This window comes from Triticum aestivum, chromosome 3B, assembly GCF_018294505.1.
Source record: "Triticum aestivum cultivar Chinese Spring chromosome 3B, IWGSC CS RefSeq v2.1, whole genome shotgun sequence".
Lineage (NCBI taxonomy): Eukaryota > Viridiplantae > Streptophyta > Magnoliopsida > Poales > Poaceae > Triticum > Triticum aestivum.
The window spans coordinates 665,561,218-665,584,058 of record NC_057801.1 but is presented as its reverse complement, the minus strand read 5'-3'; the positions used below and the strand labels follow the sequence as shown (position 1 = coordinate 665,584,058).

The 22,841-nt window shown below is 43.1% G+C and overlaps 2 protein-coding genes and 12 non-coding genes across 15 annotated transcripts; 12 read left to right on the top strand and 2 right to left on the bottom strand.

Annotated features, from left to right (window-relative positions):
• Positions 1-1,767: 1,767 nt before the first annotated feature.
• Positions 1,768-4,215, bottom strand: LOC123071564 (photosystem II 22 kDa protein 1, chloroplastic). Its single transcript, XM_044495142.1, has 4 exons — positions 3,885-4,215; positions 3,664-3,777; positions 2,258-2,504; positions 1,768-2,174 (listed from the first exon to the last, which is right to left on the bottom strand). Exons 1-4 carry the CDS (start codon positions 4,095-4,097, stop codon positions 1,930-1,932), a joined length of 819 nt encoding a protein of 272 aa, XP_044351077.1. The 5' UTR covers positions 4,098-4,215; the 3' UTR covers positions 1,768-1,929.
• A 1,298-nt stretch (positions 4,216-5,513) lies between these two features.
• On the top strand, positions 5,514-5,585 carry TRNAQ-UUG (transfer RNA glutamine (anticodon UUG)). The gene has a single exon. It is a non-coding gene; the product is annotated as a tRNA-Gln (tRNA).
• A 67-nt stretch (positions 5,586-5,652) lies between these two features.
• Positions 5,653-5,724, top strand: TRNAQ-UUG (transfer RNA glutamine (anticodon UUG)). Its single transcript has one exon. It is a non-coding gene; the product is annotated as a tRNA-Gln (tRNA).
• A 497-nt stretch (positions 5,725-6,221) lies between these two features.
• Positions 6,222-22,836, bottom strand: LOC123071563 (TLC domain-containing protein 2). Of its 2 annotated transcripts, XR_006434430.1 has the most exons (4): positions 22,498-22,836; positions 21,094-21,371; positions 6,963-7,334; positions 6,222-6,723 (listed from the first exon to the last, which is right to left on the bottom strand). XR_006434430.1 is itself a non-coding variant. In XM_044495141.1 (3 exons), the coding sequence occupies exons 1-3, from the start codon at positions 22,742-22,744 to the stop codon at positions 7,032-7,034; spliced, it is 828 nt and encodes a 275-aa protein (XP_044351076.1). In that variant the 5' UTR covers positions 22,745-22,836; the 3' UTR covers positions 6,833-7,031. The 2 variants fall into 2 exon arrangements, 1 of the variants encoding a protein (XP_044351076.1); XM_044495141.1 differs by lacking the exon at positions 6,222-6,723 and having other exon boundaries at positions 6,833-7,334.
• TRNAQ-UUG (transfer RNA glutamine (anticodon UUG)) lies at positions 7,601-7,672 on the top strand. Its single transcript has one exon. It is a non-coding gene; the product is annotated as a tRNA-Gln (tRNA).
• On the top strand, positions 8,520-8,591 carry TRNAQ-UUG (transfer RNA glutamine (anticodon UUG)). Its single transcript has one exon. It is a non-coding gene; the product is annotated as a tRNA-Gln (tRNA).
• TRNAQ-UUG (transfer RNA glutamine (anticodon UUG)) lies at positions 9,817-9,888 on the top strand. Its single transcript has one exon. It is a non-coding gene; the product is annotated as a tRNA-Gln (tRNA).
• Positions 11,405-11,476, top strand: TRNAQ-UUG (transfer RNA glutamine (anticodon UUG)). The gene has a single exon. It is a non-coding gene; the product is annotated as a tRNA-Gln (tRNA).
• TRNAQ-UUG (transfer RNA glutamine (anticodon UUG)) lies at positions 12,507-12,578 on the top strand. The gene has a single exon. It is a non-coding gene; the product is annotated as a tRNA-Gln (tRNA).
• TRNAQ-UUG (transfer RNA glutamine (anticodon UUG)) lies at positions 14,280-14,351 on the top strand. Its single transcript has one exon. It is a non-coding gene; the product is annotated as a tRNA-Gln (tRNA).
• Positions 15,934-16,005, top strand: TRNAQ-UUG (transfer RNA glutamine (anticodon UUG)). Its single transcript has one exon. It is a non-coding gene; the product is annotated as a tRNA-Gln (tRNA).
• Positions 17,704-17,775, top strand: TRNAQ-UUG (transfer RNA glutamine (anticodon UUG)). The gene has a single exon. It is a non-coding gene; the product is annotated as a tRNA-Gln (tRNA).
• On the top strand, positions 18,678-18,749 carry TRNAQ-UUG (transfer RNA glutamine (anticodon UUG)). Its single transcript has one exon. It is a non-coding gene; the product is annotated as a tRNA-Gln (tRNA).
• On the top strand, positions 20,186-20,257 carry TRNAQ-UUG (transfer RNA glutamine (anticodon UUG)). The gene has a single exon. It is a non-coding gene; the product is annotated as a tRNA-Gln (tRNA).
• Positions 22,837-22,841: the final 5 nt, after the last annotated feature.

Sequence of the window (22,841 nt, the reverse complement as noted above, 5' to 3'; positions counted from 1 at the left end):
GTGTGAATACATAGACAAAACATATAGTCCTTAGTATGCCTCTACTTGACTAGCTCGTTAATCAAAGATGGTTATATTTTCTAACCATAGACATGTGTTGTCATTTGATGAACGGGATCACATCATTAGAGAATGATGTGATGGACATGACCCATCCGTTAGCTTAGCATAATGATCGTTAAGTTTATTGCTATTGCTTTCTTCATGACTTATACAAGTTCTTCTGACTATGAGATTATGCAACTCCCGAATACCGGAGGAACACCTTGTGTGCTATCAAATGTCACAACATAACTGGGTGATTATAAAGATGCTCTACAGGTGTCTCCGAAGGTGTTTGTTGGGTTGGCATAGATCGAGAATAGGATTTTGTTACTCCGTGTATCGGAGAGGTATCTCTGGGCCCTCTCGGTAATGCTCATCACTATAAGCCTTGCAAGCAATGTGAGTAATGAGTTAGTTGCGGGATGAAGAATTAAGGAACAAGTAAAGAGACTTGCCGGTAACGAGATTGAACTAGCTATGATGATACCGACGATCAAATCTCAGGCAAGTAACATACCGATGACAAAGGGAACAACATATGTTGTCATGCGGTTTGACCAATAAAGATCTTCATAGAATATGTAGGAGCCAATGTGAGCATCCAGGTTCCGCTAAAAAATCGGAGATATGTCTCGGTCATGTCTACATAGTTCTCAAACCCGTAGGGTCCGCACGCTTAACGTTCGATGACAATATGTGTTATGAGTTATGTGTTTTTGATGACCGAAGTTTGTTCGCTGTCCCGGATGAGATCACGGACATGACGAGGAGTCTCGAAATGATCGATACATAAAGATTGATATATTGGAAGGCTATATTCAGATATCAGAATGGTTCCGAAAAAGTTCGGGTATTTTTTGGAGTATCGGGAGGTTACCCGAACCCTCCGGGGAGTTGATGGGCCTTAGTGGGCCTTAGTGGGAAGGAGAGGCGGCGGCCAGGAGGTGCCCCCCCCCCCCCCCCCGCGCGCTCAAGCCCAGTCCGAATTGGACAAGGGGTTGGCGGTGCGGCCCCCCTCTCCCTTCATTCCTCCTTCTCCTTTAGGTGGAAACATACTAGGACTTGGAGTCCTAGTAGGATTCCCCTCTCCCGGCACGCCTAACATAGGCCGGCCAGCCTCCCCCTCCCTACTTTATATACGGGGGCAGGGGCACCCTAGGACACACAAGTTTCTCTTAACCGTGTGCGGTGCCCTCCTCCACAGTTACACACCTCGATCATACCATCGTAGTGCTTAGGCGAAGCCCTGCGCCGGTAACATCATCATCACCGTCACCACGCCGTCGTGCTGACAGAACTCATCCTCGTCCTCAACTGAATCAAGAGCACGAGAGACGTCATCGAGTTGAACGTGTGCTGAACGCGGAGGTACTGTACGTTCTATGCTTGAATCGGTTGGATCGTGAAGACGTTCGACTACATCAACCGCGTTACTAAAAGTTTCCGCTTTCGGTCTACGAGGGTACGTGCACACAATCTCCCCTCTCGTTGCTATGCATCACATAGATAGATCTTGTGTAATCGTAGAATTTTTTTGAAATATGCCCGGCCGTTGGATTTCAAACGAGCGGCTGGAGAAAATCGACTTGCATGTTTTTTTTTCAAGACGACTTGCATATAGTCGTGCCTTTTGTTTTTCGTTTCAAGAATTATATTGTACCCTTCATTAAGGGAGAAGGGGATGATCTAGAATCCGAGACGATAGATCTGCAACCGTCGGCATGCATGGCAAATTAGCTGCTAGCTCTTGTTTTTCATAAGGCAACGACCAACTTCTTCTTACACCTAAGTACACCCCAAGGTCTCACGTACACAACAAACAAGCAAAGCACGAACGGACGTACAATTAATGGCCAAAAAGCATTCGCTCGTGCCGGTGCCGATCTAGTCGTCCTCCTCGCCGCTGATGAACTTGCCGGTGCCGGGGTTGATGGCGGCGATGAAGAAGAAGACGACGTTGAAGAGCACGAGCGGCTCGATCTCGCTGATGGGCACCCCGGTCTCGATGTTGAGCTGCGCGAGCGCGCCCTTGCCCGTGATGATCTCCCCGATGATGGAGAAGGCGATCCCCAGCTGCGCCAGCCGCCCCACGAACAGCTCGTTCGACTTGGTGAACCCGAACAGCGGCCCTGCATCGTTACGTCCGACGAGACGATCAGACAGGCCGGCGACGAGCATGATCCGATGGGAAATGTATGTGTGTGCTACGTACCTCCCTCGCTGAGGCCGAGGGCGGAGCGGAAGCCTTTGCCGGGGGCGATGACGGCCTTGTCGAGGCCAGTGGTGGGCTGCTCGTCGACGAACCTGCCACGGTCTCCGAGAGCGCCGATGGCGCCGAGGAGGGTGAAGAGGATGAAGAAGAGGAGGAGGGGCTCCGCCTCGTAGATCGGGATGCCGGTCTCAAGGTTCAGCTGGGACAGGATGCCCTTGCCGGTGATGGCCTCTCCCAAGATCGATGCCTGTAGAGATATCAACAGGTAAAACAGTTATCATCAGGCTAATTAAAAGAACGGCGCTCTTAAGTTCATCTTGACCGCTCCCTTTGTAAGAAAACTTTGTTTTTGTTTCACAAGTAGTGCAATGTACACTGCCGTGCCGTCTAAACATAATTTCGATGCGGCATGGCAAAATACTACACTAATTTCAGCGATAGTTAATTCCGGACGAATGTTGTACAATTAATAGTTTTTATAAGACCTTGAAGACATTTCAAACAATGTGCAAAACCACCTATTTTGAGTTATCTGAAATGACTTACAAAAATGAGCGGAGGAAGTATTAACTATTCTAAAGTTTAATGAGATCTTCTCTTGAGTATGAGTCCTATTCTAAACCCTTTTCATCAACACCAACCTCTTCTCAGCCCCAACTCATTCTATAGAGTAGTATAATCTTTGGACTAAATTTGCGGTACTATTTTGTTTTGTGAAAATTGAGTATAAAATCTGAGAATTTTAGAAACAAGTTAAATAATTCACAAAATACATTATAAGTTATGTATTACATTTTTTGAACTATTTAACACTTTTGATTTGAAATATACCAGTAGTTTAGATTCTACACTATTTATAAGTAAATGCATATATTTACTCCCTCTGTCCGAAAAAACTTGTCCCAAGCTTGTCCCTCAAATGGATGTATCTAGCATTAACTTTTTAAAAATAAAATTATCTAGCACTAACTTGGTGCTACATACTACAGCTATTCAAGGGAAAACTTTTTTCGATGGAGGGAGTATTTATTACTAGTAGTTGCGCCCTTATAGGCACTATCCTAGAAAAACTAACTTAAGCTTTTTCCTTTCTTTTCTTCCTATTAATGAAAATGATATTTTCTGATCTTTTTAAGAAAATTAATAAGCTTTTACCACCATTTCATAGTATGTAGGTAAGATTTCCCCCCTCGGCCAGTTTCAGTTTGAACTTACCACAGGGACATATGTACATGCCTTGCGTCCTGCGGCAAACCCAATTGCTGGTGACTTAGTTTGTTCAGCAGCTACTCTACGTACCCTTGGAAGTTGGAACGGTCTAGTGTCTGTTTGTGTATCTACGCTTGGAACGGTCCGCACATAAAAGACGTCCATGCATGGTCAAATTACGGTGCAGGAGTACTCACGGCGAAGCCAATCATGGCAACACGGCCGACGAAGAGCTCGTTCTCCTTGGTGAAACCGATCCCGCCGGACGTGCCGAAGATGCCGTCCTCCGTCTTGGGCTTGGGCGCAGCGACCTATATAATCAAAACACAAGGTCACGCAGCGTCAGATAAACAAGCAGAAGCAGACCAGCTGCATTGGCGAACAATATACTTTTCAGGTAAGCTAGGTAGGCTCGAACCTTCTTGGCCGGCGCGGCCTTGGTCTTGGACTTGCCGAACAGAGCCATGGTCCGGACGGAGAGGGACGGCATGTGCTTGTAGTACGCCGCCGACGAGGAGGAGAGCGCGAGCCGCGAGAAGGGCGTGGACGCCGTCGACGGCCGGGCCGCCTGCAGCAGGCTCCTGCCGGAGGCCACGCCGTTGACGCCGGACATGAGCATCGACTGTGCCATAGCCGCCTAGACGCTCACTCGCTCACGCACGTACTCGTGAGTCCCGGGATATGGCTTCGCGCGTCTGTGGCTGTGGGGAGCTATATCTTGGGGGACTTTGCTCTGCTGCCGCGCGGCCACATTTTATGAGATCGCACGGCACGGGGGTGGGGGTCTTCCCGGGCGTACGTGTGGCGCTGCGGGGGCGCGCGATTGGCGAGCGGCGGGGCGAGGATAGGGTGCGCGAAGGGCAGCGGAGAGACCACGTTTCCCCGAATCCGACCAATGGCCGAGGCGATGCACACCTGGACGGCCCTCTCGGAGCTGATACGGTTTGTGCGATCGCCTCACTGAAAAGTGCTGCAGGGTCAGGCTGCAGCGGTGCCACGCGCGTGTGAGACTACTGGTATGTTGTACTAATTTGTAGCGTACCACGTTGGAGCCTAGCGAACTGAACTGTGAGTGGCATGGCTGTCGTTTCTGGTACCGGCAGTGCCATCCGTCGCTCAACTAGTAAATTCTTTGTGTGGAAATTAGCAAACTGAATTTCCGGCCTCCGAATCTTCATGTAGATTCGCGTGAGGTCTGACGAACTCGTCTACTCCGCCTCTTCGCCATAGCGGTGACATTCTCCCATTGTGGCACAACCTCAGCCACAGATTAGTGACGAAGACGATACTACTGGCATTTAACCTCCGCCTTGCCATTGCTAATCATCCCGAATTCATTGGCGGAGCTCCCAGTTAAGGTTCGTGTTTGCCACTCGCTCGTTGATTGCGGTGCTCCTGTGTTGCGCCATGGGTTTGGTACTTTGGTATGCACGCCGGTGCGGTGCGTTAGGTTGCTCGCAACTATTGGTATTGTGATCCCTCGACGATACCCCACAACTAATTGTGTCTTTCGTGGTGATGGTCCTCTTAGTCTGGTGGCTATGTCATGCCTTATGTTGAGTGTCTTGTTCTTTTCCTTCTCTACCTTGTTACGTATACGGTTTTCGGCCCGGTTTTCCTATAAACGGGTCAACTTGTTTAGGTTTTCAATCCGGTTTTCCTTATAAACTGGATCAATCTCCTGGTGGTCACTTCGAGTAATATATTCAGGTCGAGGGACTCCTCCTCCGTGATTTTCAACAACAAAAAAACCTTCGTCTTGACATTATCGGAGGGGATCTACAATTTGAACGCCGCTTTGGTCCTAGGATAGCCGGAGAGTGGAGAATGGTAGGTGATGGCAATGGAGTCTTTCGGTAAAATGATATGGGAACCAAAGGGAGGCTATAATCGTCCGATATTCCCTGCTCTATATAAGCTGGCAAGTGGCAAACGGAAGCAAGTCCAGAAAAACCAGCAAGAAATCTAACGAAACGTAAAGGAAAGTGTTTTGTCTGTCTAAGATTAACGGAAAAATATGATTACCACTGGTCATTGGTCATCAATTGGTTTCGTAGTGTAGTGGTTAGCACTCCAGACTTTGAATCTGGCGACCTGGGTTCGAATCCCGGCGAGACCTGTTCTTTTTTTTTCGTCTAATAACATTTATAACCAAATATAGTTACCAGTGACATCACCCAACAAATGGTTTCGTAGTGTAGTGGTTAGCACTCCAGACTTTGAATCTGGCGACCTGGGTTCGAATCCCGGCGAGACCTACTTTTTTTTTAAATCGTACAGTGTAATAAGGTTTTTTTTAGCTTAGATGTATTTTCATTTTTTTTGACGGCTAGATGTATTTTCATTTTACAATATACTTAGATTCTTTTTCTTTTATTATACTGACATTGGTATCTACATGGTACAATGTAATCATGCTTTTTTCACTGACATTTAGTTTTTCCATGATACTTTGCACATACCTTCCGTGCTACAAACACTCACAAGTGAAAGAAAGGTGTAGAAGAATATGTATCAAATCCCGGCAAAAAAAGAAGAATATGTATAAAAAATTCATACACAAAATAACACTCACAATGAATTAAATAAAAACAGTTCGGGCAAAAGAAATTAAGGCTTGCAAAAAAAGTCGCCTATGCATCTCTGTAGTACATTAGCTGAAGTTCTAAACAATACAAACACTTTCTTGCTTCCTACTTTAAAAAATCTGTGCAAATGCTGGACCCAGGTCGGGTTGTCAATGTAAGTCATGATATAATTCCACTAATGCTGGCGTAGCCAGAGAATCTTTCCGCAAGACATCTTAATACAAATTCGTCATACATAACAGATTACATATATGGGTTGTCACTACAGTCTAGAGGCTACCACCACTTAGAACATACCTCTGTCTTCTGATTTACATTGGTGTGACTATAACCTTACAAAAATTTACAGTACACTGCCAAGAACATTCAGTCCTGATGCGTCTGCTGATTTCTCTCTCGCGCGAACACTTTAAATAGATCAAGCCCTAAAGATACATTGAGCAAATTCATTCCCGCCATACCAGAAAGAGCTAGTGGCAGCTCAATGCCTTTATCAAACTTGTGTGCGTCGGTGATCAGTCTGTATGTGATCAATATGTGGCAGATCACCCTTGCTGTCACAAAGGTAGTCCAGTTGAGTACCCATTCCAGTTTCACCAGTTTTCTGTTGAAATCGCGGAATCCAGCCATTCTCCTCAGTTTCCTTACGTGCAAGAATATGGAGTGCATCTGCAGTCATAAAGTTTGTCAATCAGTCTGCCTGCTTACGGTGGAGACTGAACTGAACTAGTAGTTATTATGATAGACCCAGGTCGGGTTGTCAATGTAAGTCATGATATAATTCCACTAATGCTGGCGTAGCCAGAGAATCTTTCCGCAAGACATCTTAATACAAATTCGTCATACATAACAGATTACATATATGGGTTGTCACTACAGTCTAGAGGCTACCACCACTTAGAACATACCTCTGTCTTCTGATTTACATTGGTGTGACTATAACCTTACAAAAATTTACAGTACACTGCCAAGAACATTCAGTCCTGATGCGTCTGCTGATTTCTCTCTCGCGCGAACACTTTAAATAGATCAAGCCCTAAAGATACATTGAGCAAATTCATTCCCGCCATACCAGAAAGAGCTAGTGGCAGCTCAATGCCTTTATCAAACTTGTGTGCGTCGGTGATCAGTCTGTATGTGATCAATATGTGGCAGATCACCCTTGCTGTCACAAAGGTAGTCCAGTTGAGTACCCATTCCAGTTTCACCAGTTTTCTGTTGAAATCGCGGAATCCAGCCATTCTCCTCAGTTTCCTTACGTGCAAGAATATGGAGTGCATCTGCAGTCATAAAGTTTGTCAATCAGTCTGCCTGCTTACGGTGGAGACTGAACTGAACTAGTAGTTATTATGATAGATGGCTATGCCCTTGTTCTTAAACAGGGATATTAATGCCTCATTAATATTGTATTCATATTCAAGCAACACGATGCAGGCCAGTACAATTGACAAGCGGAAGGAAATTTAACAGGAACCATCAAGGAAAATATTATGTCTGTACGATAAATGACATAAATATAACCATCAACGGACCACGCTCAACAAATGGTTTCGTAGTGTAGTGGTTAGCACTCCAGACTTTGAATCTGGCGACCTGGGTTCGAATCCCGGCGAGACCTACTTTTTTATTTGACATATTGGTATTTCCATGGTACAATCTATTCACTTCTTTTTTGGGCTGACAGCATTGGATAAAATATCGACTCACAAATTTTTAACTGGCATTTAGTATTTCCAGGGTATAATGTACTCCTATCTTTGCTGAGATTTAGCGTTTCCCAAATCTTCCATGGTACTACTACTCACAGTCTAGAGGGTAATAACCTTCCATGGTACAACCACTCAGTCTAGAGGCTAATAACCTTCCACGGTAAACTTGAACATACCGCTGTCCTCTGATCTACCTTGGTGTGACTATAACCTTACCAAATTTACACACTATCAAAAAAGGCACATTCGCTGCAACCAAATGTACCCTTTCCACACTGCTTACAGTGGAGACTCAACTGAACTAGTTAGTTCGATAGATGTACCCTTGTTTCTAAAATGGGATATCAATGCCTCATTAATATTCCATTCTGGCAATGTGATGCAGACATGTTAAAGAACTCTAATCTTGTATTCTAGCAATGTGCATGAACATGAAGAAGGAACTGCAATGGCCACTAGCGAGTGGTTGGAAGCCCAGCTGGGAAATCAAAACAATTAACCTTCAAGGTCATATGAATGGACCGACCATATTACTTGTTCCAAATTGCAAGGATAAAGTGAACTGTCTTATCTACATTCTCTTTGTACCATCATTCAAGCAACAGCTTTACTACAGTAAAGTTTGGCTACAACTTTGTCGCTAAGACGGTATTACCTCTGTCATGACATTGTCGAAGGGGGTCGACAAGGAAAATATTTTGTCTGTAAGCCAAATGACAGAAATATAATAATCATCACTGGATCAACTTAACAAATGGTTTCGTAGTGTAGTGGTTAGCACTCCAGACTTTGAATCTGGCGACCTGGGTTCGAATCCCGGCGAGACCTACTTTTTTAGCTAACAATATAGTATTTCCATGGTACAGTGTACTCACATATTTTTAGCTGCCATGTAGTATAGGATGAAATATCAACTCAAATTTTTAGTTGACATCTAGTGTTTCCAGGGTACAATGTACTCCTATTTCTGCTGACATTCAGTATTTCCCAGTGTACCCAGACCTTCCATGGTACAAATACTAAGTCTAGAGGCTGATAACACTTGAACATAACTCTAGTAATTTACATTGGTGTGACTATAACCTTACCAAAATTTACTGTACACTATCAAAAAAGGCACATTCAGTACCTATAGATACTAACTTCAGATTAGTCGCTGCAACCAAATGTATCCCTTCCTCACTGCTTATGTTGAAGACTGAACTACATATTTCCATAGATGCTTATACCCTTGTTCTTAAAACGGGACATTAATGCCTCATTAATATTTTATTCTAGCAGTGTGATGCAGACCCATACCAGAAAGGATAAATTGTGTTCTAGCAATGTGAGTCAACATGAAGAAAGAGCTGCAATGGCCACTAGCGAGCGGTTGAAAGCCCAGCTGGGTAATCAAAACAATTAACCTTGAAGATCATACTTAATGGACCGACTTTAATACTTGTTCCAAATTGTAGGGATAAAGTGAAGTGTCTTATCTACGTTGTCTTCGTATGGAGGCACGGTTACAACTACTGATCAAAAGAAGTGAGACATTGGAAACGTGTAAGAAGGGCGGGCCTGCGACGACGAGGTGGTGCTAATAAGTAAGAATGTCTTTGCCATGTGCTCATTTTTTAAGATGTCATAGAACAAGTGGTTGAAATACACTACTAGCTAAGCAAGTTGAAGCTAGATAAAAGAAATTATCCAATGGTTGTCCCAATGCATCTCCTCTCATATGATGTGTGTTGTTAAGTGCATAAATATTCTTGAAGCTTAATGAAGAAGAGAAAAACACAAAACAAACACTCAAAACACGTAGTAAATCGTAATAGCAGCCCAATGAGACAAAATTATCATACCCACACAATGGAGCCTTTGGCTAAAATCAACTCAAAAGAAAAGGTATTTGTCAGATATACTTTGCTCCATTTAGCTGCCAAGTGGCAAACTGAAGCAAGTCCAAAACAAACGTAAGGAAATTTAGAAGGAACAATGGAATAAAGAAAAATATTTTGTCTGTAAGCCAAATGACAGAAATATAACCATCAGTGGATCACACTCAACAAATGGTTTCGTAGTGTAGTGGTTAGCACTCCAGACTTTGAATCTGGCGACCTGGGTTCGAATCCCGGCGAGACCTGTTTTTTTAGCTGATATTTTAGTATCTCCATGGTGAAATGTGCTCACTTTTTTTTTAAAGATGACATTTAGTCAGGAAAATATCGACCCCCAATTTTGTAGATGACATTTAGTGCTTCCAGGGTAGAATGTACTCCTATTTTTGCTGACATTTAGTATTTCCCTGGTACAATGTACCCAGACCTTCCATCACAGTCTAGAGGCTAATAAGACTTGAAACTTACCACTGTCTTCTGCTTTACATTGCTGTGCCTATAACCTCACCAAAATTTACAGTATACTATCCAGAAAGGCACATTTAGTACATGTAGTTACTAACTCAGCCAAATGTACCCATTCCCCACCACTTTAGGCTTTGTTCGGTTACGCCCTGCCCCAAGGGGATTGGAGGGGATTTCGGAGGAATTTAACTTGTATGAGACTTAATCCCCTTCAATCCCTGCCAAACCCCCTTCAAACCTCCATCAACCGAACGCAGCCTAAGGTGGAAACTGAACAAAACTACTTATTTCAATAGATGCTTATACCCTTGTTCTTAAAATGGGACATCAACGTCTCATTAATATTCTATTCTAGCAAAGTGATGCAGACAAATTAAAGAACTCAAAACCTTGTATTTGAGCAATGTGCGTGAACATGAAGAAGGAACTGCAATGACCACTAGCGAGCGGTTGAAAGCCCAGCTGGGCAATCAAAGAATTAACCTTGAAGGCCATACTGAATGGACCAACCACGTTACTTGTTCCAAACTGTAAGGATAAAGTTAAATGTTCTCTCTACGTTCTATTCATATCATCATTCTGGCAACAGGTAATGTAACAAAGTTTGGGCTACAGCTCGTTGCTAAGACGCATTAACTCCGTCGGGGCATTGTCAAAGGGGGCGGACAAGTTGAACGCAGATTCGGTCCTAGGATTGTTAGAGAGCGGTAAGATGGTATGATAGCGGCCAGCGATAGGCTCGAAGGAAGAGAAGAGGTACCGGGGTAATGGTTACAACCACTGATCCACAGAACTGAGATATCAGAGACCTGTAAGAAGGGTGACTCGACCACCAGGATGTTGGCGTTAGTAATAACAATGTTTTTTCCATGTGTTTATTTTTAAGGTACATAAACAAGTTGTGGGAAATCCACTACTGGCTAATCATGTTGGTGCTAGATAAATTTTGTTATCCAATGGTTGACGCAATGCATTTCCTCTCATACGATGTATGCTGAAAGTGCATAATATATACTTTTGAAGCTTAATGAAGAAGAAGAGAAAAAACACCAAACACCTAGTAAGTCTTGATAGCAAACAAAATTATCGTACCCACGCAATGGAGCCTTTGGGTAAAATGAATGGAAAAGAAGTATTCTTTGGACATTCATCACTCCATTTAGCTGCCGAGTGGCAAACGGAAGCAAGTCCAAAAAACGAAAGGAAATTTAACAGGGACAATCAAGTAAAGGAAAGTAGTTTGTCTGTAAGCCAAATGGCAGAAATATAACCAGCTGAGGATGTCACTCAACAAATGGTTTCGTAGTGTAGTGGTTAGCACCCCAGACTTTGAATCTGGCGACCTGGGTTCGAATCCCGGCGAGACCTACTTTTTTATTTGACATTATAGTATTTCCATAGTACATTGAGCTCACAATTTTATTTTATTTTGATGACATATAGTAGTCCTGAAAAATATCGAATCACAACTTTTTAGATGACATTTAGTGCTTCCAGGGTAGAATGTACCCCTTTTGGCTGATATTTAGTACTCCCTCCGTCCCTAAATACTTGTCGGAGAGATGGATAAAATTGGATGTATCTATAACTAAAATACGTCTAGATACATCCATTTCTCCGACAAGTATTTTCGGACGGAGGGAGTATTTCCTAGTACATTGTACCCAGACCTTCCACGGTACAAATACTCAGTCTAGAAGCTAATAACACTTGAGCATACCTCTGTCTTCTGATTTACAATAGTGTGACTAAAACCTTGCCAAGATTTACACTACACTATCAAGAAAGGCATATTCAGTACCAATAGTTACTAACTTAAGATTAGTCGCTGCAACCAAAAGCCCAAAGATGCCCATTACCCACTGCTTACGGCGGAGACTGAACTGACTTATTTCCATAGATGTGTATGCCCTTGTTTTCAAAATGGGATATCAATGCCTCACCAATAATCTATTCTAGCAATGTGATGCAGTACAAGAACTCAAAATATCGTATTCTAGCAATTGGAGTGAACGTGAAGAAAAAACTGCAATAGCCACTAGCAAGTGGTTGAAAGCGCAACTGGCCAATCAAAGCAATTATCCTTCAGGGTCATACAGAATGGAGCGACCATATTACTTGCTCCAAATTAACGCACCTCAAACACCTAGTAAATCCTAATAGCAGCTCAATGAGACAAAATTATGGTAACCATGCAGTGAAGCCTTTGGCTAAGATGAATTTTTTAAAAAAATGGTGTTTGTCGGATATTCCTAGCTCCATTAAGCTCCAAAGTTGCAAATGGAAGCAAGTCCAAAAAAAGGGAAGGAAATTTAACACAAACCACCGAGTAAAGAAAAATATTGTCTGCAAGGCAAATGACAGAAATATAACCATCAGTGGATCACACCCAACAAATGGTTTCGTAGTGTAGTGGTTAGCACTCCAGACTTTGAATCTGGCGACCTGGGTTCAAATCCCGGCGAGACCTAATTTTTTGGCTGGCATTTTAGTATTTCCATGCACAATGAAGTCACCTTTTTTATGACATTTTAGTATTCGGGGAGAATATCGACTCACAATCTTTTAGCTGACATTTAGTGTTTCCAGGGTAGAATGTACTCCAATTTCTGCTTACATTCAGTATTTCCCTGGTACAATGTACCCAAACCTACCATGGCACTAATACTCACAGTCTAGAGGCTACACACTTGAAACATACCTCTGTCTTCTGATTTACATTGGTGTGACTATAACCTTACCAAAATTTATGGCCACAATCAAGAAAGGCACATTCAGTGCCTATAGTTACTGACTTAAGATTAGTCACTGTAACCAAAGGCACCCCTTCCCCGCTGCTTACGGTAGAGACTGAATAAGAACTCAAAATTGTATTCTAGCAATGCGAGTGAACTTGAAAAGGAACTGCAACAGCCACTGGCTAGTGGTAGAAAGCAAGCCGGCCAGTCAAAACAATTATCCTTCAAGGTCATACTGAATGGAGCGACCAAATTACCTGTTGTTCCAAATTATCATACCTCAAACACCTATTAAATCCTAAAGGAGGCTACTCCACAATTGTATCGGCCTCCTCCTCCTTCCTCCACAAAAAAGTTAGGGTTTCTGCCTCCCGCCACCGCCGCCGCAGGTCCGCCTCCTCTCCGGTGGCCCTAGGGCCATGGGGGTGCGGTGGATCTCGGCAAGGGCCGGCGGGAGGGCTCCGTTTTTACTCGTTTCTTTCAGTTTTGCTAGGGTTTGTGTCCTGCTCAGGAAGACGAGACGGCGGCGGCTCCCTGAAGATGGAATAAAGGTCTCCCCGCCTAGTCCCCGTTCCGGCGGCGCGTCTAGCACCGTTGGTGGGCGTGTGGAGGTGTGTCTCCGGCGGATCTATCTTTGGTGGATTTGCTCGGATCTCGTCGTTGTTCGTCTACGTTCGCGTGTCTTCGTGTTAGATCTTTCTGATCTACGTTATTCTTCATCTGCGGCGGTTGTTGTTCTGGTGCGCTGGTCCTACAGGGCCTTAGCATGACGACTTCCCGACTGTCTACTACAACGAGTTGTGCCCGACTCCGGCGATGGAGGGGCGATGACGGCGGCGCGCCTTCGGCTCGCTTCGGTGCTGGTAGTCGTCGCTAGGTGGTCTATGGATCTGGATGTAATTTTTATTATTTCTGGTATTCGTTGTACTGCCATGATTGAAGATGAATAGATCAGAAATTTTCTCGCAAAAAAAAACACCTATTAAATCCTAAGACAGGTCCAGGGCAGCCCGGTGCATGTAGCTCCCGCTTGCGCAGGGTCCGGGGAAGGGTCCGACCGCTTTAGGTCTATAGTACGCAGCCTTTCCCTACATTTCTGTAAGAGGCTGTTTCCAGAACTTGAACCCGTGACCTCATGGTCACAAAGCAGCAGCTTTACCACTGCGCCAAGGCTCCCCTTCTAAATCCTAATACAGGTCAATGAGAAAAAAAAATCTACCCACGCAATGGAGCACCTGGCTAAAATGATTTCGAAAAATAAAATAACATAATCATTGGATATTCTTTGCTCCATTTAGCTGCAAGGTGGCAAAAGCAAACAAGTCCGAAAAAAACAGAAGAAAGTTTAACAGGAACCATCGAGTAAAAGAAAATATTTTGTCTGCAAGCCAAATGACAGAAATATAAGCATCATTGGTTCACACTCAACAAATGGTTTCGTAGTGTAGTGGTTAGCACTCCAGACTTTGAATCTGGCGACCTGGGTTCGAATCCCGGCGAGACCTACTTTTTTGGCTGGCAGTTTAGTATTTCCATGCTATGGTGAACTCAACTTTTTTCAATGTTCAAGAAAGCGGTAAGCGTAAGCGGAGCGGAAGGCCACAGCTTAGAGCAATGGCCGCTTAAGCGCAGCTTAACCGGGATTAAGCGTTTTATTTAAATTGGCCAGAATTTGGCTGTTTTTGAATAATATGCACAAGAAAACAGGAAATATAGCACATAGGTAACTGAAAATCTGAAATAGCATATAAGGTTGAGGTTTAGTGGTTCACACACCACAACAAATAACCAAATGACACATAAGGATACGGTTCAGTGGTTCACACAGCAAGCATATATGCATAATATGTCTTAGAGCATATAAGATAAATGGCAGCTGCAGGCAAGCAGCAGCAGCAGGAGCAGCCAAGCAGCAGCAGGAGCAGCCAGGCAGCAGCAGCCAAACAGCAGCCCCAGCCCAGCCAAAGCAGTAGTTCAGATCCAGTCCGGGGATGAGGAAGAATGCATGGAGCTGAGTTGGATGCAGAACAGGAGCAGCCGCCACTGGAGCTCTCCTCTCCCCACTCCCCTTCTAACCCAGCAAACCCTAGCCGAACAGGCCAGTATTGGGCCAGGCCTTTATACCCCCCTTTTACCTCCAGCCCGTGGCCCATTCCACGCTTTTTGAACGCTTAAGCGCGCTCAGCGCTAAAGCGGCCGCTAAATCCTGCTTTTTTTTGCTTAACGCTAAAACTTCCGCCTAGGGCAGAAGCGAAGTGTTTAGCTGTCTCTTAGCGCTTAAGCGGCGCCTAAAAACGCTTTCTTGAACATTGACTTTTTTAATGACATTTTAGTATTCGGGAAAAATATCGACTCGCAATCTTTTAGCTGACATTTAGCGTTTCCATGGTAGAATGTACTCCTATTTTTGCCGACATTTAGTATTTCCCTAGTAACATGTACCAAGACCTTCCATGGTACAGATACTTACAATCTAGGGGCTAAGAACACTTGGAATATACCTCGGTCTTCTGATTTAGATTGGTGTGACTATAACCTCACCAAAATTTAAGGTACACCATCAAAAATGGCATATTCAGTACCTATAGTTACTGACTTCAGATTAGTCACAGTAACCAAAGGCACCCCTTCCCCGCTGCTTACGGTAGAGACTGAACAAGAACTCAAAATATTGTATTCTAGAAATGCGAGTGAACTTGAAAAGGAACTGCAACAGCCACTGGCTAGTGGTAGAAAGCAAGCTGGCCAATCAAAACAATTATCCTTCAAGGTCATACTGAATGGAGCGACCAAATTACCTGTTCCAAATTATCGTACCTCAAACACCTATTAAATCCTAATACAGGTCAACGAGGAAAAAATATTCTACCCACGCAATGGAGCACCTGGCTAAAATGATTTTGAAAAATAAAATAAAATAACATAATCATTGGATATTCTTTGCTCCATTTGGCTGCAAGGTGGCAAAAGCAAGCAAGTCCCGAAAAACAGAAGAAAGTTTAACAGGAACCATCGAGTAAAAGAAAATAGTTTGTCTGCAAGCCAAATGACAGAAATATAAGCATCATTGGGTCACACTCAACAAATGGTTTCGTAGTGTAGTGGTTAGCACTCCAGACTTTGAATCTGGCAACCTGGGTTCGAATCCCGGCGAGACCTACTTTTTGGCTGGCATTTTAGTATTTCCATGCTACAATGAACTCAACTTTTTTTATGACATTTTAGTATTTGGGGAAAATATCGACTCGCAATATTTTAGCTGACATTTAGAGTTTCCATGGTAGAATGTACTCCTATTTTTGCTGACATTTAGTATGTCCCTAGTACAATGTACTAAAACCTTCCATGGTACAGATATTTACAGTCTAGGGGCTAAGAACACTTGGAATATACCTCGGTCTTCTGATTTAGATTGGTGTGACTATAACCTCACCAAAATTTACAGTACACCATCAAAAAAGGCACATTCAGTACCTATAGTTACTAACTTCAGATTAGTATCTGCAACCAAACATACCCCCTCCTCAGTGCTTATGGTGGAGACTGAACTGAACTACCCATTTCCATAGATGCGTCTACCCTTTAAACCCATTAAGAGGCGCTAGAATGGTGGCCAACCAGCTACGCCATGTGGCGCATGCTGGTTGGTCATGGTGAGAAAGTTTTTTTTAGAGATTTTTTAAATGGTAGGGAGAATTTTTTTCGAGAAAAGTTTTTCTACGCCTTTTCTTTTCCCTTTTAAGATGGTTGTGATATCCACGTGTTGTGATGATATTTTAAAAAAAAAATTGACATGATGGTGAGGTGCGCATAGCTTTCTCTCAAGCGGCTCGCAATGGCGGGCCCCAACCACTAGTATTCTTAAAAGGGGACATCAATGCCTCATTGATATTCTATTCTAGCAATGTGATGCAGACCCATACAAGAACTCAAAATGTTGTATTCTAGCAATGTGAGTGAACATGAAGGAACTGCAATGGCCACTAGCGAGTAGTTGAAAGCACAACTGGCAATCAAAGCAATTATCCTTCAAGGTCATACTGAATGGAGCGACCATATTACTTGTTCCAAATTATCGTACCTCAAACACCTAGTAAATTCTAATGGCAGCTCAATGAGACAAAGTTATGGTACCCACGCAATGAAGCCCTTGGTTAAAATGAATTTTTAAAATAGTTATTTGTCGGATATTCCTAGCTCCATTAAGCTCCAAAGTTGCAAATGGAAGCAAGTACGGAAAATAGGAAGGAAACTAAACACAAGCCATCGAGTAAATTTAAATATTTTGTCTGTAAGGCAAATGACAGAAATATAACCATCAGTGAGTCCCACACAATAAATGGTTTTGTTGTGTAGTGGTTAGCACTCCAGACTTTGAATCTGACAACCTGAGTCCTATTTTTTGGCTGGCATTTTAGGGTTTCCATGCTACAATGAACTCACATTTTTTATGACATTTTACTATTCAGGAAAAATATCGACTCACGCTCTTTTAGCTGACATTTAGTGTTTCCAGGGTAGAATGCACTCCTATTTTTGTCGACATTCAGTATTTGCCTGGTACAATGTATAGAGACCTACCATGGTATTACTAATACTCACAGTCTAGAGGCTAATAACACTTGAAACATACCTCTGTCTTCTGATTTACATTGGTGTGAATATAAACTTACCAAAATAAAATAAAATAAGGTATCATTGGATATTCCTTGCTCCATTTAACTGCAAGGTGGCAAACGCAAGCAAGTCCGAAAGAACAGAAAGGAAATTTAACAGGAACCATCGAGTAAAGGAAAATATTTTGTCTGTAAGCCAAATGACAGAAATATAACCATTAGTGGGTCACATTCAACAAATGGTTTCGTAGTGTAGTGGTTAGCACTCCAGACTTTGAATCTGGCGACCTGGGTTCGAATCCCGGCAAGACCTACTTTTTTAGCTTGCAATATAGTATATTTGCATAGAATGTGCTCACAATTTTTTATGACATACTAGTGTTCGGGAAAATATCGACTCCCAATCTTTTAGCTGACATTTAGTGTTTCCGGGGTAGAATGTGCCTCCTATTTTTGCTAACATTTAGTATGTCCCTAGTACAATGTACCCAGATGCTCCATGGTACAGATACTCATAGTCTAGAGGCTAAGAACACTTGAAACATACCTCGGTCTTCTGATTTACATTCATGTGACTGTAACCTCGCCAAAAAATTACAGTACACCATAAAAAAGGGCACATTTAGTACCTATAGTTACTAACTTCAGATTAGTAGCTGCAACAAATGTACAAACTACCTATTTCCATAGATGTGTATACCCTTGTTTTTTAAAACGGACATCAACGTCTCATCTACCCGCAAAAGAAGCTCATTAATATTCTATTCTAGCAATGTGATGCAGACCCGTGCAATAACTAAAATCTTGTATTCTAGCAATGTGAGTGAAAATGAAGATGCAACTGCAATGGCTGCTACCGAGTGGTTGACAGCACAGCTGGCCCATCAAAACAATTATCCTTCAAGGTCATAATGAATGGACCGACCACGTTACTTTTTCCAAATTATCGTACATCAAACACCTAGAAAACCCTTATAGCAACCCAAAGAGACAAAAGACCGTACTCATGCAATGGAGCCCTTGGCTAAAATGAATTGGAAAAAAAAAACAAGTCATTCATCAGATATGCCTTGCTCCATTTTGCTGCCAAGTGGCAACCGGAAGCAAGTCCAAAAAGGCAGAGGAAATTTAACATGAAGCGTCGCCTAAAGACAATATTTTGTCTGTAAGCCAAATGACACAAATATAACAATTGGTGAATCACACTCAACAAATGGTTTCGTAGTGTAGTGGTTAGCACTCCAGACTTTGAATCTGGCGACCTGGGTTCAAATCCCGGCGAGACCTACTTTTTTAGCTGGCAATTTAGTTTTCCATGGTACAATATACTCACATTTTTTGTGGCATTTAGTATTTGAGAAAAATATTGACTTGCAACTTTGTAGCTGACATTTAGTGTTTCCAGGGTAGAATGTACTCATATTTTTGCTGATATTTTAATATTTCCCTGGTACAATGTACCCAGACCATCCATGGTACAGATACTCAGACTAGAGGCTAATAACACTTGAAACATATCTCTGCCTTCTGATTTACATTGGTGTGACTATAACTTCGCCAAAATTTAGAGTACACTATCAAGAAAGGGACATTACCTATACTTGCTAACTTCAGATTAGACGCTGCAACTAAATGTACCACTTCCCGACTGCTTACGGTAGAGACTGAACTGAACTACTTGTTTCAATAGATGCTTATACCCTTGTTCTTAAAATGGGACATCAATGACTCATTAATATTCTGTTCTAGCAATGTGATGCAGAAACGTACAAAAACTCAAAATCTTGTATTCTAGCAAATGTGCATGGAGATGACGAAGAAACTGCATGGCCAATAACGAGTGATCGAAAGCCAAGATGAACAATCAAAACAATTAGCCTTCAAGGTCATATTGAATGCTGACCACATTACTTGTAATGTAAGGATAAAGGGAAATGTCTTCTCTATGTTCTCAATGTATCATTGTTCCACAAACAGGTTTACTGCAACAAAGTTTGGGCTACAACTTAGTTGGTAAGTCGGCATTACCTCTGTTGTGAAATTGTCGAAGGGGACGAACAAGTTGAACACAGATTTAATCCTAGGATAGTCAGAGAGCGGTAAGATGAGATATGATGGGGGTTAGGCGATGAGCTCCATGGAAGGGTGAGGGAGGGGGGGTACACTACAGACCATAGAAGTGAGATATCGCCATATCAGAGACATGTAAGAAGGGAGACCCGACAACGACAAGGATGGTGCTAATAGTAACAATGCTTTTGCCATGTGCTTATTTTTTAAGGTGCTATAGAACAAGTTGTGGAAAATCCACCACTGGCTAATCATGTTTCAGCTTTATACATTTGTTATCCAATTTTTGTCCCAATGCATCTCCTCTCATATGTTGTGTGTTCTTATGTGCATAATATATCCTTGAAGCGTAATGAAGAACAAGAGAAAGAACACCAAACAAACACTAAACACCTAGTAAATCCTAATAGCAGCTCAATGAGACAAAATTATCATACCCATGCAATTGAGCCTTTGGCTAAAATGAATTGAAAAATAAAATAAAATAAAATATTTGTCGGATATTACTTGCTACATGTAGCTGCCAAGTGGCAAATGGAAGTAAATCCAAAAAAGAGAAAGAAATTTAACAGGAACCATCAAGTAAAGGAACATATTTTGGCTGTAAGCCAAATGACAGAAATATAACCATCAGTGTACCACACTCAACAAATGGTTTCGTAGTGTAGTGGTTAGCACTCCAGACTTTGAATCTGGCGACCTGGGTTCGAATCCCGGCGAGACCTACTTTTTTAGCTGACATTTTAGTATTCCCATGGTACAATGTACTCGCAATTTTTTCAGGCTTTTAGTATTCAGGATATATCTACTCGTGATTTTTCAGCTGACATTTAGTGATTCTAGGGTAGAATGTACTCCTATTGTTGCTGATCAGTATTTCCTTGGTAAAATATATGCAATTGTACTCCAATTGTAATACCGTGTTCTTAAAACAAGACATGATTGCCTCAGTAATATTCAATTCTAGGCTCTAGCAATGTGATGCGCCGACCCGTGCAAGAACTCAAAAGATTGTATTCTAGCAATGTTAGTGAACATGAAGAAGGAACTGCAAAGGCCACTATCGAGTGGTTTAAATCCCAGCTGGGCAATCAAAACAGTTAGCCTTCAAGGCCATACAGAATGGACCTCCCATGTCATTTGTTTCAAATTGTACTGATAAAGTGAAAGGTCTTCTCTATGTTCTCTTTGTATTATCATTGGCAAAAGGTTTACTGCAATAAAGTTTCGGCTACAACTTATTAATGTGGCCATCTACTGACTATGGTCATGCTTGTGACAGCAGCTCGCAATCCTGAGTTGGAAAGGCAATGCTAGTGTACTGAGTTACATCACAGGCCACGAAGATGGTCTGTTGGTCACAATTTAGGTGCAATGCAATTCATAAGTGCAAAGGAAAGGATTTCTCTCTTAAGGAGTACACACCTATTCCTCAACAACTGGGTAAATAGTAACCCCATGGCAAATGATAAGACAAAAAACTATTTGAAGTGACCAAGTAAACCAAATTTGTCAACAAAATTAAATGCCAGAAAATATGAGAAAAGATATATGTATGTACCTCGCATAGAAGAGTGAGAATTAGGTAGTTGATTGTCACATTCCGATACAGAGCTAGCGTAAAGCAAATAAGCAGAATAAGGTGATGCATCAGGATCCCAGGAATCCATCCACTGTACAGCCGGTAGCGGAGCATATCCAATTGGTCATAAGCAAAGTAGCCACATGAAAAGCACAGAGCAGAATATGCTCCAATCCAACTGCTACCAACTAATTCTTCATGCTGAAACATGTTCTCAAGGCCCTTGGTACGCCATTGGCACAATAGAACAAAGATAACTGCAAATCGAGATAGGAGTGAGATAGAGTCGATCAACAAGCCTAAGAATTCAATAACATATGGCAGCATCGATGGAACAAATTAAAGAGATAAATATTTACCAAAAAAAAGACATAGTAAGCTTTCAAGAATATGCATTACACCTATGAGCCATCCATTTAAAAGAAGGATCAACAGTTTTACATACTGCAGAGGGAATGCTCTACAACTTCCTAACTATCTTGAGAGAAACAGCAGCACCACTAAATCTAATGGCACATATCCGACCATCCAGGACATAAAATTTCCATTTCTGTCACTTTTTTGCTTAGGTATTGTCAATTATGTGCGATGGATTTACTGGCAATAAGTACGTGCAAAGAAGTGGTACACGATAAGTAATGTTTGAGAAAGGTAGTGTTCTAAAAATCAGCCGCCCAGTGCACCTAGAGAGCCCCCAGGCACTAGGTGACACCCTTCCCGCTAGCCAATTTATCCCTCCTAGGCCTACCTAATTGGCGTTTAGGCACTAGGTGCTGATTTTCCACCCAACTAGGAGACAAAATGGAGATATTTGGTGCCTAACTAGTGAACTCTTCTAAACACACTTTATACCATCACCATTCTTTTTAAGGGTTGACAATTTTGTATGAAAACCATGAGAGTATTTGCACGCAAGGCATATGCATTGCTGCCAGCCTGCCACATTTACTTGGAAGTTGGAACCATACAACCTCGGAACCTCTAGAAGCCGAACATACTATAAACAGCAAGGTAGCAAGCAATATGGGCTTTGAGAAATCCTGCACAATTTCAACTAATCAAAGCTCAAATGGAGACAATTCTCGACAGCACAAGGTAGCAGGACCGGTAACTAACAAGACTAAAACTCTTTAAGGAGTACATAGCTCATGCTGCTCCCTTACATCCAGGGCCCAACAAATTGCATCAAAGCACCAACAGGTTCACCGGCTGATTAATCTGCCGCGCGCTCTCTATCCCCAACTTCGCGCAACGCTGGAAGTCAACTAGGCATACGTTTTCTTCTACTAGGCGATATACCCAAAGCGCGTGTACGGGAAAAGCGACGGGACGAAATGCGAGGGTTCGGGGAGGGGGGGAGGGAGAGAGAGGGAGGGGGCGGACCTGAGGCGGAGGTGAGGGAGGAGTGGAGCAGCGAGACGGCGGTGTTGACGAAGAGCGGGTCGCGGGAGACCGCGGCGCGGACGGCCGTGTTGGCGGCCTGGAAGAAGGCGAAGCCGGCGGCCACGGCGGCCAGCTCGCGGCGTCCCCGCGCGCCGATCTCGAACCCCACCGACACGGCCCACAGCACCAGCGTCGCCGCGAAGAAGGCGCTCGTGTCGCCCGCGCCGGCGCGGCGGGGCGGCGGCATGGGGGTGTCGTGGCGAGCCGAGAGCCGCACCCGTCCACACGCTAGCCGGCTAGCCCCCTCTCCCCTCTTCGTCGGCCGCTTGGATTGGACCGCTCGC

What these genes read in the sequence shown, in the direction of transcription:
- LOC123071564 (XM_044495142.1), bottom strand. Translation starts at nt 4,097, where the DNA reads ATGGCACAGTCGATGCTCATGTCCGGCGTCAACGGCGTGGCCTCCGGC. An exon ending in AGGCCGCGCCGGCCAAGAAG is followed by an intron (nt 3,778 to 3,884) that starts GTTCGAGCCTAC and finishes TTGATTATATAG; the next exon opens with GTCGCTGCGCCCAAGCCCAA. An exon ending in CCTCGGCCTCAGCGAGGGAG is followed by an intron (nt 2,175 to 2,257) that starts GTACGTAGCACA and finishes GTAACGATGCAG; the next exon opens with GGCCGCTGTTCGGGTTCACC.
- LOC123071563 (XM_044495141.1), bottom strand. Translation starts at nt 22,744, where the DNA reads ATGCCGCCGCCCCGCCGCGCCGGCGCGGGCGACACGAGCGCCTTCTTC. An exon ending in CTCCCTCACCTCCGCCTCAG is followed by an intron (nt 21,372 to 22,497) that starts GTCCGCCCCCTC and finishes CTCGATTTGCAG; the next exon opens with TTATCTTTGTTCTATTGTGC. An exon ending in TTCTCACTCTTCTATGCGAG is followed by an intron (nt 7,335 to 21,093) that starts GTACATACATAT and finishes TTATGACTGCAG; the next exon opens with ATGCACTCCATATTCTTGCA.